This window comes from Lepisma saccharinum, chromosome 18 (assembly GCF_977018435.1).
Source record: "Lepisma saccharinum chromosome 18, izLepSacc3.1, whole genome shotgun sequence".
NCBI lineage: Eukaryota > Metazoa > Arthropoda > Insecta > Zygentoma > Lepismatidae > Lepisma > Lepisma saccharinum.
Genome location: NC_139246.1, coordinates 11,440,342 through 11,459,196, shown reverse-complemented (window position 1 = coordinate 11,459,196; position 18,855 = coordinate 11,440,342). Strand labels below are relative to the sequence as shown.

The following is an 18,855-nucleotide window of genomic DNA, read 5'->3' as shown; positions in this document are numbered from 1 at the left end:
CTTTTTTGGTTGGGCACCACGCACCCTGGCGGGGTTATAGGGGCCAGGAATCCTAAAAAACAATTATTATTTGTTTGTTTGCTTGCGTCACAATACAGAAATAATGAGAGGCGCGCGCATATGTCTGTGTGGCACATCGTTCCCGAGAGGTTTACAAAAGGTCACGATATATAAACATTGGCTCGGACTTAGAAAAATTTACGATAAGGCGCATTCGTACTTCAAGGATGAGAAGGTGCATTTACTCGTACCGGCGTTTCAGCGCTGTGAAACATCGTCAGCGCAATAAATGAGGCGCGGAACGTGGAGAGAAAGTGAGTTTTTGAGGTTTTGGTGCGATTTTCTTAGAGGTCAAAAAATCAGGGTTGTCGTAGAACATACATTTACTGTACTACTATTGAAATATTTTATTTCTTCTGCAAATTTGTCTCACGTTCCACCTGCTTATTGCAAATAACTCAGTACAGGTTCATACCAGTGGTTAAAGTTATCCTACTCAGCAGCCAGATCGAAGCATCGGATTGCGGTGAAACTTGGTTAAGCGGCTGTGGAGACCATGGGGAAACGGATGCTGATGAAAAGTAGTTTACATCTTCACCAGCAGGTGGAAATTTGGCTCCTAGAATTAAATATCACCTACTCAGAGCACGCTGAAACCCGTTTAAAGGAGGGGGTTGCGGTGAATCTTGGTACAGAGGCTGTGGAGACCAGGGTGAAGCAAATACCGATGAAGAAAATAGTTGAAATTTTCACCACCAGGTGGAAATGTGGTGCTTAAGGGGGAGAGGGACAATTTCCCCTAGGTCTTTCTAGCTGCCGATTAGTGCTGCCAACTTCCCTCTTTTGAAGCTGGATCTGGGTCTATCATGCACTCGTTTGGCTGTGAACTGTGGCACACCCTCCCCTCCCCCGCCCCACTTTGATGCCATCACTGGCTCCGGCACACAAACATCAACTTTTGCCATGAGTGTACATTTTGCACGTGACATGATATTTTTATATTGGCTGCGTCACGCCCCCTTACCTCCTCAGCTACTTTTATAGCGCCTTGGTTATGGTAAAGATGGCAATATTGTTATCCGGGAATCTTATATTTGCAATTTCATATGAGCATCTAGGCGGTGAAAATTAAGAGTAAATTGCCATCACTTTAAAGCTAACGGTAATAGCAGCGCCCCCACCCCTCTGACACCTAAAATTACCCTAGGAGACACCCTGCAGGTAGGTCTACAAATAAAAAAATCGAGCCTTAGACTAAACCCCTTCATTAAAAAATCGGGCTTAAAATTCCAAACCCCTTCATTAAAAAATCAGGCTTAAAATTCCAAATTTTTAACTATTGTTACCCGAATTTCCACCATAATTTTCGTACTTAGCATGCAATTTTTTGCCAAGCATACTTGAATGCCATACAAAGTATACTTCAGTTGACAAAATGAACTTTGTTTCAGGTCTCTAGCTTTAATGGTTCTTGAGATATTAAGGTTTCTGTAAACTGCTAAATGAGCAAAAAAAGCCATGCGCCATGTTGGAAAAATGGCTGCCCCAGGAGAACTAAAGACAATATTTTTTTGAACATTGGTTTTGATATCTAGAAACATTTACAAACTTATGTACTAAAAATGAAAATTTTCTAAAATGGTCATGCAACCACCATAGGATGGTTTGGCATGGAATGACCCGGAAATATTTCGCTTTCCGGGGCAATTAAGGGTCCCCAAGATAAGTTATTTTATCGAAACACCTGCAACACGTTCCACCAATACATTTTATAGAGACCGGGACGTGCAAATAATATATACTTATTTCTAGCCTTTACATTTCAAATAAACTAATTCCACCCCAAGAACTATAAGAGCCATACATAATCCCGTAAGTAATAATACAAAAGCAGCTCTTAGATCATACAAAGTTATTGCCACATCAGCATCTTCGAATACATGAAAATATTTATATTTGTGATATATCTTAAGCCAGTTATCAACTAGGCCACTCTCCATCAATGTATCAAGAATAGCTCTGAAATTCTCAATGTAAGGAAAATTCTTGGCAACGATGTAAGATGCCATGAAAAGACCAATTCTCTCTTCTGCAACGTGTGTAAGTCTGATGCCACTTTCAGTTCTGAAATCTGAACTTAGTGTAGTGGCCTCACGAAGGTAAATAAGAGAAACAGCATCTCTCTCAACACCTACACGATCAATTATCTCTTCGTCACTTTTAACAACTTCTGCACTGATGGACAAATGTCTTAAATTCTTATCGTCAAAGAGCTTCAATTCATCAATCCAACGTGAATGTGTGGCTACAGGCAAACCAGAACGAATGATGTCGTCTACCGTATCTATCTCATCATAAAATACAGGGGATACCATGAAGTGTAACAAGAAACCTTGGTACAAAGTGCGAACAATCAAACAGAAAAGAATTGCAAGTTGATATATAGTTTGAAGATGTTTGTTTCTGGGTTCTCTGAAAAAGGAACCGTTCAAGAAGATAGACAGAATTTGTAAAAAGCTTGTACTGAGTCTTGCATTGTCGGATGCTTCTAGATTAAAGTGATGAGTGAGCTGAACACAGATTAAAAATAAGATAAACGTTCCAACAACTGCTAGCCACAGACTCAAACGAAACGGAAGAAACAAACACATCCACTGGGGAATACGTTCCGACTTGGGAACTAGGAAAACAAACTGAGAATATAGCAGAACTGTGAGGAAATCACCATATAGAAATGCTTTATGGCTCAATGAATGAAACTTTCCATAAATTTCATGTCGTGGTGGAGCAGCCGCACCACAGGAAGTAACGTTTGTGGCATTGAACTTCTTAATTCGCTGATCAGGTGTATCCGATGCAATAGGAGTAAAATTCAAACTTTCTATTATTGCTACTAGCGGTCTCCTATACCCAGATCTTCGTAAAGTGCACCTTTTCGTGAATAATCCACGCGAGTTTTTAATATAAACAGGATACCCATTGCCTTGTCTCGTCCTTTCACTCAGAGAGAGAGAAAAACCTGAATTTCTTCGAACAATCTGATGATATTCATGTATTAATATATCCTGCCTAAATGGGTTGTAAGACCAGAAGCTGAGACAATCATCATTCATTCCAGTTGAACATTTGCCGCTCTGAACCAACAATTCAACGTCCAGGATAAATTTCTTCCATAAGGTGGAAAAGGTTTGATTGACACCTTCCTGGCTAAGAAATTGATCCCTGATTAGAATTATGAACTTTCCTCTCGTGTTCCAGTAGGGGAGTTGCTTGGCTCCTTCCAAAAGATTGGAGAGCATCTCGTTGTTGTCTGCGAGCAATAAGAAACAGTTCTTCTTGCCACCTTGGTAAGAAGACGTAGAGGAAACGTTACAATCGGCAGAAAAATTCATTCTCTGGATCATGACAGACAAATTATCTTGCTGAAAGATTCCATTGAGGCTTCCTATTATGGTATGTCGATCCTCAGAACACTCTATGATCGAAACGCTACGCTGTACGTTGAGTTGAGTTTCACAAACACTCTTCACAACATCCAAAGCATTGAAGTTTCGTTCAATCGCTGTAGAAGTAGGAACATCGATAAGAAGATGGGTACTCACTGAGCATGCAAGTACGCATATGAAGATAGGTGACAGTTCTATAAACCTCCATCTGAGTAATCCAAACGCCATTGTAGATTAAAGTGAATCTGATTAATTGATTCTGAAACGAAAATATTGCAGTTTATTTGAAGTATTTGGCGCATAGATTATTTAAAAAAAATGAGTGTGATTCAAAATATTCTGTATTTATAGTGGGAATCATCTATGTTAAAATGTTTAAAATAGATTATGTATATATATTTTTATTGTGTTAAATTTAACATTACATTCATGATATCAATATTTTATTGAATTACGTGCGTTAACCAAATTTAATATAAACGTGCCTACAACATGGAATACTTCCTCTTAAAGGAAAGCCTACATTATTTCAAATCATCGTATAGTGAGATCCATGAGTATTACCGTGCAAATTGTTCATGACTATTATCAATGACTTTTCTCTTACATTCTATGTGTTTTTAAGCGATAAATTTTTATGTATGCTGGTGCAGAAGTTGTCAACAGCTTGTTTTGAGTTTTCTTTTAATTCTTGAAGTTCTTATTGGGTCAAATAAAGTGCACGAACATGGTGATGGACAATTTGCACGGTAATACTCATGGATCCCACTGTACCATATACAGTGTCTTTCACGGTCGAGTCGTCCACGGAACGGCGGGCAGCGCGCCGGGCAGGTGGAAGCGCGTCTGCCGGCTTTACATCCACAGCTGTACGCTGACCTTGGCACTGGACGCGTCACTGCTTCAGTATCCAGTTAGCTGGTGTCCAGTTTGCACGTGCTTGTGAAGTGTTAAGGTATTTGTAAGTGTTTTTTTTTTTTTGATTGTTTTGTTTTACGTATTAGATATTGGTGCTTTTCAGCAGGCTAATAATGCCACACTATCCGTACAATTTAAAACAAAGATTTTTTATGTACAACTTTTACGTCATTACGAATTCTTGTAAGGAAGGAATTTGTTGTTAATTTGGTGTTTTAAGTCCACTTTATGCACAGTAAGGCTAATCAGGACTGGACCAACAGCTTAAAGTGCTTCCACTTGTGCCTCCACCGGGTATCGAACCCGGGACCCCTTAATTAACAGGCAAAGGCGCTACCACTGCGCCATCATGGATGCCACCTAGGGAAGGAAGTTATTAGGCATTTCGCAGCAGAATTCCCAGATGTTCCTGTTCCAAACATAGACAGTGTTCGAAAACTTGTGAACAAATTTAGGGAAAGGGGGTTTGTTTTTGATAAGAAGCGAAGGGTGTTGCAACTTGTGCTTACTGAGGAGAAAGTAGACGACGTTAGAGCACGATTGGAACATAATCCTAAAAAATCCCCCCGGCGCCTTGCACAAGAAACAGACATTTTTAAGTCGTCTGCGTGGTGAGCTACCAAGCTTTTAAACATGAAGCCATACATTAGAAGAATTGAGAGAAAATGTCAGGCAAGATGATAAGTGTTAATAAAATTTGCTAAAAAAGGTACCGTAATTGTGTGGATGCAGGAGGAGAACATTTCCAATGCCACTTGTAACAACGTACGTGTTTATTCTAAATGTAACTGTCCATGTAATTGTACGATCTTATTTCATTGCATAGTTTCGTTTCCAGTTACGCGGCTGTTTCATCCAGTTTGCCGACAGACGAGCTCTAGCTGCCGGGTGCGCTTGTGCCGCCGCTCTGCGGACGATTTGACCGTGAAAGGCACTGTATAGATCAAGTAGTACTATCAATTAGAAACTACTACTTATTGATATTAAAGTATTTAATGTTTTTGAGAAATATTTCGTAAATTTTAAAATATTTTAAGTATATCGAACACAATTTATTTTTCTTCAACTGACCAAACCTAATTCATGTTCGCGCAAACAAGCGCTTGTCCATGCCCAACTCTTTTTCGCCACATCTTGTGGAAAGATGTGCTTTACGGAAATGCCATTGTCCTGTATTTTGTAAGGTAGTTTAAGTCATAATAAATGTATCTCTTTGTATTTGAATTTATGCAGGTGAAGCATAACCGGCGTAGTATTTTAAACCTCACATTAAATTTATCTATTTTCAATTTCAAGTTGATGACTTTTAAATATATTCCAACATTCTTCATTCTTCACCACAATTTCAGCATGATTTTGCATAAATTACATATCTAACTTTATGGAACATTCGAGATTATAAATTTTTAGCGAGGAGGAGTTATCTCAAGTTGGTTGCAGTTTGGTGACTCAGAAATGCCATGTTGCCAAGTTTTACATATCCAGAATCTTTACATGTCGGACAAAAAAGAAGTTGCGACTGCACAGTACGTAAAATAACGAACCAATACAAAATGTGAAATTCAATTTCTATTTCCTTGTCTCATGAAAAATATATCTTACAATGCTGCATTACGCGTAGCAATATAATTTTCTACACCATACTTCGAATAGCGAAGTATTTTCCACGCTTTGCACATGCAGATAATAAAAGTTTAAGAAATGCGAAGAAAAATCTTCAATATAAAGTGAAGAGCTGGAATAAAAATTCTAGAATACGATATGATGTATATAATAATAACGCTAACACTATGATGACACCAAGAGAAGAAAAAGAACAAAATATTTGCTATAAATTATGAGAATAGTTTAAAATACCTGAAGGGAATACTGCGGAAATACGGTAAAATACATAGTGAAATATAATGTAGAACATAACCAACGGGATATTCATTAAATGACTTAAACAAACCTTCCTTAATAAAAATAAATTACCAAATCAACGAAATTAGCAATATACTGAAGATTCTACATAACTTCGAGTTATGGAGCTTGACGTCAAAACACCAAAGTAAACTACAGACAATAGAGCTGACATTTTTACGTAAAATAGAAGAATAAACAAGATGAGACATTAAGACAACTAGGTTGAGATTATTTTCATTTCGACGGAAGAAGAAGAGATAATTCGGATGTACAAATACGTAGAATGGATGGAAAAACGGAAATCAAAGTAGAATCTGATGTGAAAATGCAGGGCACCAGACTACGAGGCAGACTGGGAAGAATATGCGAAGAGAGCTGTGTAAATAGAAGATGAAATTGAAAAGGAGTCAAAAAACTAAAACAGCAAGTATAACTTCAATCCATACGCCGCACGGTAGAAAAGAGAGACTTAGTAAGTAATAAGAAACAGATAGAGTTAATTTGGTATGTAACTATTAATTAGAGTATATAATGCATGATTTCGTTTCTTGTAACTCTCAACCGAAACGTTAACCACCCTTCGAATCCCACACATACCAAACTCAAACTCGCAGTTTGCAACGCGCTTACGGACTTCATTCAAAATAACTATTATATTTTTTGGTTGTACATCTATCAACTCACACTTTGTTCCAAAAACCTGAACTTTATTTCTGTGTGCTAATTCCGTTGTCATCAAACCCAACTATGGAACAACTACCTACTCACTCGAATTGGAGATTATGAAGATATCTTAACATTATCACAAAAACGCAAGTAAAACAGAACTTCTAAGCAGAAACCACTTTAACATAATAACGCAGATCAAGCGAACATATGTGTTCGCCGTATGGTTGTGCTTTTCGTGGAACACAAAAGATTTACATAAAATTGCACCAATCTATCATAACATTAATTTAATTTAAGATACGATTCTTGATGCGATTCAACTTCTACAAGGTTGCAATGGCGTCTGTTTTGATGAAAATTGGTTATAGATGTATATTCAAGTGTTATTTTTGTACGCAAGCTATACATAAGATTCATCCATATGTTGTCATAACACACACGTTACTTCGTTCATTTGCACATGAAACCTGCAGAATAATAGTTCACCTGTGACAATGTTATTACATAAAGTGCATAAAATTAAATTATTTTCGAATTTAATCTTCAGTATGGGGATTTTTTTACATGAGAGCTCATTTCTTTCAATATACTTAATGCCTGGTGTACTCTTTACCCCATATTACACTACAGTGAACATCAGGTTTTCCCATTATCCATCAGTTTGATTCTTCTGTCCTATGATAAATAACATGAGTCATTCCATGATCAATCCCCAACCCGCATATTTGTCATATTATTTTAGAATAAGCTTCTTTAAGACAGAACGAATGTGATGTACAGCGTGAGCACAAAAACACTCCCTGGTTTTGAAAGGGTATAACTTTAATACCAAAAGTAGTATTCTACAGAAATGTTCACAGTAGTTGTAAAAACTCATAAAGTTTCCGTGGTGTTCATTGAAATTACAAATGCTCAATGTGCGCGCCGGGTGCAATGCATTTGCGCTAAAATCGCGTGTTTTGCGCCAATGAACAAATTGTAAATATTAGTGCCACAGTATCTTTTGCGCCAAGAATGTTTTCCGCCACTCTTGAATGTCTAGCCGAGCTAAGAATTGTATAGGTTGGCAATCCTGTCTCTCAAGGGCAACGACTGATCGTGGCTTTCGTCTACCTCCCTGTGTTTCACCTCAACGTAAACTGAATGCCATGTTTTACACCAACCATCCTGATATTTTCAAATTTGTACATGCATTGATTAACCTCCATACCGACACTTACCTTAAAATAAATGGCCTCGAAAAACCCGCTCGTAAGAGGAGCGTTTTAAGAGAAAAATACCTCAAAATTGAATCTTACATTGATCAATATAATCGCAAAGCAATTTCACGCATGCATTACGTGAAATTGATCTCACATGCCACAAAGGTTCCATTGTAAGAGACTGCAGTTTGACAAGTGCAATTTTGTATATTTATGGTTGGTGGTGCATAATTTTTAACCACGCCATCTCGGTGACAGTCCGCAGCCTGTTTAAGTGGGACGGAAAATCATGCTTGCCAACCTAAGTCATTGAATTACGATTTTCTGTAGTGGCGCAAAACCATGTACGGAAAGATAAGGATCCGGTAATTATTGGCGCAAAACCAAACCATTTTCCAGAGTGATTGGCGCAAAGCCGTGCACCCCTGCGCGCCATCTGATACGCGGGAAACATCGAGACGATAATTCAGCTCCAACCACACCTTCTCAAGCGCATCCGGTGTGATGAAGTTGACAGCTGTACTGATGCGTTCCTGAAGATGATTCAAGGTTGTGGGTAGTGGAGGTACATAGACCTGGTCCTTCACGAACCCCAAAAGGAAAAAGTGACAAACTGTCATGTCCGGTGATCGTGAGGGCCACTTGCATAGATTTTGATCATTGGGTCCAGCTCGTCCTATCCAACGGTGTGGGAGGTTGTCATTCAGAAAGCTGTGTACAGATTGATGCCAGTGTGGTGGCGCTCCATCTTGTTGTAGAATGTAGCCACCTCTCTCTGCAGCAAGTTGTGGAATTAACCAGTCACGTAGCATTGTTAAGTAGCTTTCACCTGTGATTGTTGGCCCCTCAAAGAAGAACGGACCGTACACTCGACGCTATGACACTGCACAAAAACATTCACCTTGGGTGAGTCACGTTCCACATCAAGAGTGGCATGCGGATGCTCGCTTCCCCAGATCCTAACATTATGCCTGTTCACTTTTCCACTCAAGTGGAAGGTCGCCTCATCACTAAAAATGACCTTTGTCAGAAAGGTTTCATCGTCCTCCATTAAAGTGTGGATAGTCTCGCAAAACTCACGTCGCTTTACCTTGTCTTGTGGATATAACTTTTGAACCAATTGCAGCCGGTACGGGTGAAAACGCAAACGCTTCCGTAAAATCTTGCTTACGGCAGTTTGTGGCACCTGCAACTGCCTGGTGGCTTGACGTGTTGATTTTCTGGGACTGCGTACAAAGGCTTCTCGCACACGCTCCACAATTTCCTCAGAGATGCATTTTCGGCCAGAATGTTCTTTTCTTTGATCACAAATGCATCGTCTCTCAACAAATGTTTTATGCCACTGCAGAATGGATTTGTGTGAAGGTGGATCAACATTAAACTTCCGTTTAAATGCACGCTGCACTCTCACAACACTGCTTGTTTTGGCAAATTATAACACGCACCAGCTTCTTTGCTTCGGAGTGAACGCCATTCTCGATGTTACTGCCCTCTAGCTATCGAATTCACAACTAGCGATTCTGAAAAAAAAAAAAAAGATATTAAAATATTTTGAGTTAACTGAGCTTTGGATATCAATTTTATCAAAATATTCAAGTAACTATTAATTTTATGACATCTTGAAACCAGGGAGTGTTTTTGTGCTCACGCTGTATTATCGTCACGTGAATTACTCTTATCATTGTCTCCTCAGAGATCTTCATTGACTTTAAAATTTGCTTTGGAATGAAATTTTATGTCGCACATTGCATTGACATATTTCATTTAGACACACCGACTGATTCTAATGACGATAGAAGGACACATAGTAAAAAATCATGATTAGAAGCCACAACTATATGTTTCTAGTATAGTCATGATTGAATACTATTAATGCGCTAAATTTTACTAGGTTCCCCACTAATTTTTCACTCTCGTTTCTTGTATGAATAGTGACGATTTCGATCCCTCATGGAGAGTTGGATTTTTAGTGAGGAAGACCGTTGTAGACCTACTTTGAAGAACCGAAGCATACTCTGCTCTAGAAACATTGCCTACACCCTGTCCCAGTTATCTCTGGAGCAGACGAACGAAAACAAATCTTTGCGCAAGTAGTGGCGCGAGACAGCGTCACCAATGAACATAATAGAAGAAACGGGATTGCGTGGAGGAGGGAGCGACTGCAGTTACCAGCCTTTCGTAGCAACCAACTCGACCCACCCCCCACATTGGACCACAATTTTTTTTATTTATAGGGAGAGCGGTCGTTTGGAAATGTGTACTCGTTACGGAGATAAATCGCTGCATCTAAAGGTGTAGAGAAATAGTTCGGAACAAGAACCTTGAAATATTTACTAAATAACATGTCATCCATGAATTGAAAATAGCGAGCATTTAAATGCGTAACACTTCGTGGCACTTCGGGAGCAACTGTGAGTGCTTTCTTGCTAACAGATTAAAATCGGGACAAGGTTAAGCAAGAAAACGTACTTTTTATTCAACACAAGATTAATTGGATAAAAATGTGCAAGCAAGATTATCGTGAAAATTTACGTAAATATTGCACATGATAAATACGTAAATAATTTGTACTTTCTTCGGGTTACCACCAGAGCATTGCGGGCCTTATAGGTCTGTATGGTACGCCCCTGTTTTTTTCCCTTTTTTAAAAAAATGACACTATGACGCACTCTTTGCTTTTCAGAGCAACTACAAACACATCAAATAAATTTATCTTCTATTCGGCGATTTTCTTTTTTTTATTTTCGTTGTACTTTGCTGCTAACCGTGGCGCATCGACACAAATGTTCTTAACACAATTTTCAGAGAAATAATTAATATTTATAGCATCTAATACGAATGGAAACAAACGCTTAATTCTATAATTCCTATCTTCATCGCATTTTTCACGAAAGACGTTTTGTGGAATTCCATAACGCGCCGCCATTTTTTTACTCACACAAGAAAAGACACTAGGAGAGATAGGTTCGTATTTAGGAGGGTGTAAGAGTCCATTCAGAACCAAAATGACCAAATATTAGATGTTTGTGAAAACTTTTATGGAGAGTGTTGATGACATTTGGGGGAGGGGTTAGGGGTTTGTTGGGGGTGTGTGGATAAATCACGGTTGCACTGCACGCACTACTGCTGTAAGTAATTTACTAATTAGCATCAGATAATAGCGAAATCGGAGAACTCTCATTACATAGCACACAAGTGATCACGTTTGATACAGAGGCTGCAAGATGATCCATTAACATCAAGCACGCGTTCACAAATGAGCTAAATTAGCTAAAAGCAGCGAATTGTAGAAAAAACATTTCTCCCGTGTTGGTTTCACAATACTTTAAAGTATCCTTTGCTTTAGAATTCTTGTTAACAAGATAACTTTTGTGTTTTCAAGTCTAAAATAAAAACCTAATATTTTATTTTAATTTAAATGTGGGTTCTTTTTCTGTACATTAGTGGACAATTATGAGTCTGTTTAGCACAATTATATAGAACATAATTGCTACAAGTCTCAGAAACGACCATTTTGCGGCCCGAAAACAAGAACAAATAATCGATTTATAAAGACGGCAGTTTCCTGCCAATTTTGTTGTTTATCGAACTGCTAACGTTATATCCCCTTACCGAAAAGTAAAACTTTCTTACGTTTGCCTACTTTTTTTTGCCATTCTGAATCATTGTGCACTGTAACAGTAAATATACACTGACTGAAATGTAAATAATCGCATATTGTTCGTCATTTTACAGTTACACAAATGTGACCTGCAGTTCAGTCTGAAAAAATGTTGCGATTCAAAACAGGTTTGGTACGATCACAACACTTTTATCGCATCACCAACTTAACATCTGACGTGACCTAATTTAGTTCAGGAGAGTAGCATGGATCATTAAAAAAATCCTTGGCTCATCATACCTTCAAATTTGTACAAGTATTGTGAAAAATACGTCAACAATGTGCACTATTTTTCTTCTCACATGCATACGCCGTGTCTCTGGAGTATTGATAAAGCTGTCATCTTCTCTTCGTAATCTCACAAGCAGGCCGCCATTAAATTTTGAACGATCAAAGGGCTTGAAATCGAAATGTGTTTTCATTACACACCGAACACATTTAAAGCCATTCTATCCACTTCCGGAATGCATTCTTAACGCATATCTTATCTAATTGCTATCGTATTACGATGTTCATTTGTGTTCAGTTTACAAAATTGGTATTTTTTTACTTCAAGCATGCACAATTAGTAACAGAACATACCTTATAGGTTCCTGTCCACCTCTGCCCGTCACTGCAGAAACATGTCAAACCTCTCAACTATCGGATATAAATCACGGTATACCTAAATCACTTGCACTGTAGTTTCTCAAGTTTCACGTACTCAACTAACAAACAGCATAGTTTAACGAACACGTTACGTTTAATTTGCACTACGTAATTTCACAAAAAAAAGTGTAAATGATAACAATCTCGCGAAGCATAATCGGACCATGACTCCTCTTACTGACAATTTTCAAGCACTTGCTCCACAACGCCACCTGTTAATCAGGAAATGTACTAATATAGTCGGATCGCTGTAAGGGGCTGTTGCCAAGGGCGGAAATGAACAAGGAAACTTGTCAAAAAATTCATCGACATCTCGACAGCTTCTGTAGATACAAAGATGAAAATTTGCGGAATGGCAGACCGGCAATATATTAGTTTAATACAGAAAAATCACCACGATCGGTAAGTCCGTTTATTCAAAGAAGACAACAATAAAAAAAAATTACATGACATGTAAATTATCTGCGAAATTATCAGAACTATAAGGATCAATTTCTCCGGACTGATGGCCGCGTGCACCAACGCCAATTATTTCGAAGTTCAGATGAACGAGATCAATTCTAATCCACTCTAAATAAACTTGGTTTAAAGATTTGCATTGCACCAACGAAAAACGACGTTCAGGAGATTCCGTTCAACTGATCCGAGATTAATTTGTAAGGCTATACCTGATGGTTGGTTGACTAAAACAAATGACAATCAAGAACCCAATAGAGTAATGTGATGTGTTAAAGTATCAACATGTAGGAGAAGAAAATAATTCGGGCTGCAAACTTCAATGAATCTGAGAGATGTACTAATCAACCTTGTCAATATGTACAAGGATGTAGTGGAGTGTAAAAAAATAATATATTAAAAAAGAACTGACGGTACAACACAAAAGAGAAGGAGAAAGCATGGAACCTTCTTCTACGGGACTTTAATGCCTTACCAAATGCATTCGATTTTGAGAGAACAGCGTATGCTGAACCTCGCCCGCTGAAATAAAGATATATATATATATATATATTATTGCTATTATTACTGTACTGTGGTAAGTATTTGAATTTTTCATTTCTTAATTCTTATGTATTTATATTGTCGTGTCGCGTAAATAGCCAGTAACATGTATTTTCGTAAATTTATACAATCACATTTCCAACACCATGTAGCAATATCGTAAACATTGCTGTGTTATAATTTACCTTGCACGTAACATATGACATTTATATATGTTTTGTGTTCTGGGATAGAAAGTACAGTATTTATAAACATTTCGACTTTGCACCACAGAACCACAAATTATTATTATTATTTTGGCAGTTTTTAGTTTACATAGTTCTCGAATTATCAGCATTGTACATCCAACATCTCTAACGTTTGCACGCCCTCGATATCACTTTCCGCTGTTTTTATATTAAGAAAACAACTGCCTGCAGTCGAAGCGTCAGTATCGTGAACCAGGATCAGACACCAAAACGGTCGCGAATGGGCGATCAGAAGATAAACTCGTTTTGATGTTCCTAGATAACGATCAAGTGTTGAACCGTCTTCGTGCAATGGAATTTTCCTGTGATCCTTTCCCGATCCGAGTTTAAAATTTGATCTTCGTTCGTGCACACGGCCATGAAAGATACATGCAATTCATGCTACAATGATTTGTTTTGCGAGTCCGTATTTAAGCGTTGTGCAACATACCCCAGCTGTCTTAGGGATATTTCAGACCGACGCGGCAGGCTACAAGCGACACGGAGATTTCACACCGAAGCGACAAGCGACATGGGCATCTAAAGCAAAAAAAAATGTTCTACGTTTAAACTGTAGTCCGATCTCGAATTAGTTATCTGCGTTTGAAAGCAAGTACAAGAGCATTAACTTGTAATTCGACGCGCACAGGAGATTGATCTACGAATAAATTTAAGAGACAATGCAGACTCTACGAGAAGGCGAAACCGTGTCTCTGGGATACTGTCGTGGCTATACCAACCGAGTTATCGAGCCAGTACTAACCTTGCTTGATTTTTCGCTTGCGCTGTTTCCTGGTGAAGTTTTCTTTGTCAGGGGACAATGGAATCTGTTGCCTTTCAGGCAATCCCAACTATCTCAGAGGGTGGAGCTTCACGTATATTATAATTTAGCACAAAAGGAGATTTACTGTGTAGAAATTTAAGCTAAAAGTCCAGGCTCACTGACAGAGACAGACGCAGCGAAAAATCAGGCAAAGTCAGGGTTGTTTCGGTAGCTCAGTTGGTACTGTAATGTCACTCCATGTCAGAGACACTGGTTTGAGTTCTGGTCAAGGACGTGTTTAGGGGGGTTCAGGGGGTCAGGACCCCCCCCCCCCCGCCGAGAGACTTACCAAGTACTTAAATTAAGGAATCAAAATCTACTTTTTAGTATTTCTTATGTAATCGATGGTTATTTATTACAGCCGAACTTATTGAAAGGCGAGAAATTGGGATCATACGATTTTTAAGGACAGTTCCAAAGATTTATTCACACTACTGCTACAGCGTCTTGAATAACGTAGTGTGGAAAACGACCCAAGAAACTGGTTCCCCAGACGGATGAGAAACATAGATGGCAGTGCGATCAATGTCGGTGCTAATTTTCTTATGAAAGTAATGCGGCTTTGTTAGTTTTTGGAATATATATTATGTAGATTTGTTTGTCTTGAAAGGCGGTACGTGAATTGATGGAAATAGTTATATTTGTGGACTGATTTGCAGTCACGAAATGACATTAATTTGGAAAGAAAAGTAAAATAAAATTAATAAATAAATAGCATGCGTAACACAAGCAGAAACATCGCAAAGTGATTCCGGACGTCAGGTGTTGGATTGTGTACTAGAGTTTTATTTTTCTATGTTATTAGAATATAAATAGTATCCTGAGAGATATTTCATACCGAGGCGACAAACCACAAGTGTCGCTTGGAAGCGAGCAGTCCGTAATCAATATAGCCTTTCGAACCGTAGGGACACAAGCTCTGACTGCACCGTTTCCTCAAGGAGATTTTACACCAAAGCGACACGCGACAAACGATACGAGGATTTCACACCAAAGCGACACGGGTCCTTCGGTCCAAGGCAACTTTCACACCGAAGCGACACATGTTGCTTGGAAACGAGCCAATCAAGAGCAACATTTCACATCGTAGCGGCATGACGGGAAGCACAGGCCAGCGTTCAGTTGGTGAAATCCTCAAGCGACAAGTGTCGTGTGCCCCTTGTCGCTTTGGTGCGCAATCTCCCTAAAGCAAGACACTCATTGCATCGCGTATGCGCGAACAACAAACCACGGCAACATGTTGCAAGCTATTGAGGAAATGGCCCAGTTTGAACGACGCACAAGCGACAAAGCGACACGTGTGACTTATCGTGTCACCTAGATCTGTTGTTGTAATGTGCGGTTTTTCATGTCGCCTATCTGTTGTTCGCACAATTAGAAGCGAACGCTTGCCAATAGACTGAAGGCACCATGTCGCTTGTCACTTAGTTGGGAACTTCCCCTGTAGCGCGTCGCTTCGGTCTGAGCACCCTTCCTTTAAGGAGCTTTCCGACCGAAGTAACAAGTAGCACGCGAATACACCATATGAACGTATCGTTTGCTGTTTGGACCCTCATGTGCAATGAATGCTATTTTACAGTCTGGAAGTGTGTGTCACTAGTGTGACAGTGTGAACATCCCGTGTCGCTTGTCCCATTGGTTTGAAAGTTTCCTTACACTCATGTCGATGGCACTAAGAAAGTTTTGTGGGGTTCTCCTTGTCGTTTCATGCAATCATCATTATCATCATCGCCGCGATTAGTTTAAAGCTGAAGAAAAGAGACAGTAAATATAAAAAATACAAATGCTTCAGTGTGTATATCTTTAAAAGAAATGATGATGATGATAATAATAATGAACCTAATTCATACACAAAAATTTAGTTGCCAAGAGCATTCGACGCGTATTTTTTCTCCCGTATTATTAACGAAAGTAGTACGATAACAGGACGTGGTCGACTGTCTAGAATGTTCGTTAATATCTTCGCGACCACTGTACCAAATATCATAGCAATTATCACATTCATAGAAATACTTCATGTAAGAGAATCAGACGTTGCAGCGAAAACTCCATTTACTTCCATTATAAGAAGACGATTACCAAGCACCGGGTTCAACACCAGCGCCTGTAGCGGATCAGCCGAAGCGCGCAGAACTGTGCCGTTTTCCACACTACGTTATTCAAGGCGCTGTACTACTGCTTATGATAATATGCACAACATATTAATCAGAAACTTTACTTTTCGTCAACTGAATCTAACTCCTTTCTTTGTTATTCAATAAAAATTCAATTCATTATCTATTTAACATCAATTTTTTGCCAGGGAAGTAATTTTTGTACATATTTTGGCGATCTTAACTACACGTAAGCTAGACAATGAATACATGCTGTTATATATCTATTATTTTACCATATTTTTACTTATTCATGTAATAATAATACAATATTAATTAATTTACGTATGTAATTAATATTATTTTAATTTAATTATTACAATTAAATTACTGTTATTGTTATTATTATTATTATTGAGACAGTCGGACCCTCCCCCAAAATGTATTTCTAGATACGTGCCTGTTCTGGTCGATTAAATTTCTACGTAGGTCCAAGTGTGTTTAAGGATTTTTTATGTATTTTAAACTAGAAGTTCAAAATTTCATCTCTAAGTATTTTTCTTATTTTTGTAATATAATTGTATTTGTTTATTTTTCGGACTTGGCACCGAAATTGCATGGTAATGAGTGCTCTTTGTGAGTGTCCCTTATCTAATCATGACTCATCTCCATTACCGCGATTTGTCAAAAATTGACATGTTCGAGACGCAGTAAATGCACACAATTGTTCGGATCCCACTTTAAACTGTAGGTCCAGTCCTGATTAGCCTATCCGTGCATAAGAATGAACTTTAAACAAAACTCCAACAGCAAAAGTGGCCGAAAAGCAACACTAAATAAAAAAAATGAAAATACAAATTTAATGTTATTTTTTAAATTGTACCCGCAACTAAATTTTGCATTGCCGTTAGAGTAACAAGGTCAAACAGAAACATCGCCATTATTATGTAATTAACAACAAAAATAATATATATTTCTACGAAAAGTATAACAACCAGGACAAACTTGAGTCCAACACTTACGTAATCTAGTACCATATTAAAATCACAAACCTAAAGAAAAGTTGTTTGCCTTACAATAAAATATTATATATGTAGACTTCAACGTGCCAACTTGAGGAAAATATAGTATTGTGTTGTTTTACCGAATCAAAATGCATTATTCTCACGTGAATTGTACATATTGGCATTTTAGTATCATTGTCATTCATGATTTTTTAAAAAATTATTTCTTTTCTTTGCGGTCAGAATGCTTGTTTTTCTGCCAGCTTGCACTGATATGGAAGCATTCGACAATAATTAATCTTTATCTACAATGTCACGGTGAGCAGGACAATTGCATAGCCACTTTCCCGAAGTAGATCAATGGAAACAAGACACGGTTACTGCGCGCAAACAGAAATTTAGTACCGCTGCGTGTCATTAGGAGTGAAAAGTGCTGAAACATTGTTAACTGCTACTTAAGCGCAAACAGTAAATATGAGGTATGTAGTTTATGTCTAGTGTTCGTTCTTGGATGTTGGCAGTGTGTTCGTTTTTACCCCCAACGGATCAGTGAGGTCTTTTTGTGTTGCTTACGTGGTAATCTATGCGTAGGATTATCAACAGGGCCAGATTTATGACGGGCGAATTAATGTGAATCCGGCACTTCTTCTCGCCTGAAGCCATGTTCGAAAATCTTAGTGGTGATTTTTATGCTATTTCATGCCGATTACTCTATGGACTTATGAAAATATCAGGTCCTAACTTCGCAATTTACAGTTTTATTGATATTGTTAATTATTATGGTGTATATTACCATAATATACATAATATAATACTACCATTTCCCTTAACTAGGCTTTAAAATATCTCTCTCCAGAAATACATTCGTTTGTGTATTGGCATATTTCTAATTTTACTTCGGTTTTCTCTGCCACTTTTATATTCCTGTCTAGATATTATGTGGCGCGAATGGGAGAGGAAAGAAGAGATTCTTGGGAAACGTAATGGTAAGAGACCTGTAGGAAGGCCAAGACGAAGATGGAGGGATAACGTTGAGATTGACCGAAAGAAAATCGGTAAGGATGGAAAAGATTGAATTGATCTTGCCCAGGTTAGGGACAAACCTTCGGGTTTAAGAAGGCTAGAGAGTTAGTTAGTTCTCTCTGCCACTCTTGTATAATTGCAACGTCGAAGATGAATTATGATTGGTGTGGATGAAATTGGTGCAAGGACACTCCCAAAGGAATATCCACATCCCAACATTGGAACCTTCGAATGTGA

At 38.3% G+C, this 18,855-nt stretch overlaps 2 protein-coding genes across 2 annotated transcripts in view; one reads left to right on the top strand and one right to left on the bottom strand.

Annotated features, from left to right (window-relative positions):
* Positions 1-1,808: 1,808 nt before the first annotated feature.
* LOC146002654 (uncharacterized) lies at positions 1,809-3,674 on the bottom strand. The gene has a single exon (XM_083140617.1). The coding sequence runs from the start codon at positions 3,672-3,674 to the stop codon at positions 1,809-1,811; it is 1,866 nt and encodes a 621-aa protein (XP_082996743.1).
* Positions 3,675-17,950: 14,276 nt separating this feature from the next.
* The window catches only part of LOC146002391 (phospholipase A2-like), a 34,481-nt gene continuing 33,576 nt past the window's right edge, over positions 17,951-18,855 (top strand). The window contains exon 1 of the mRNA XM_083140143.1: positions 17,951-18,074. Coding sequence (XP_082996269.1) covers positions 18,070-18,074 — 5 coding nt within the window. The 5' untranslated portion in view covers positions 17,951-18,069. The remainder of the gene's footprint in view (positions 18,075-18,855) is intronic.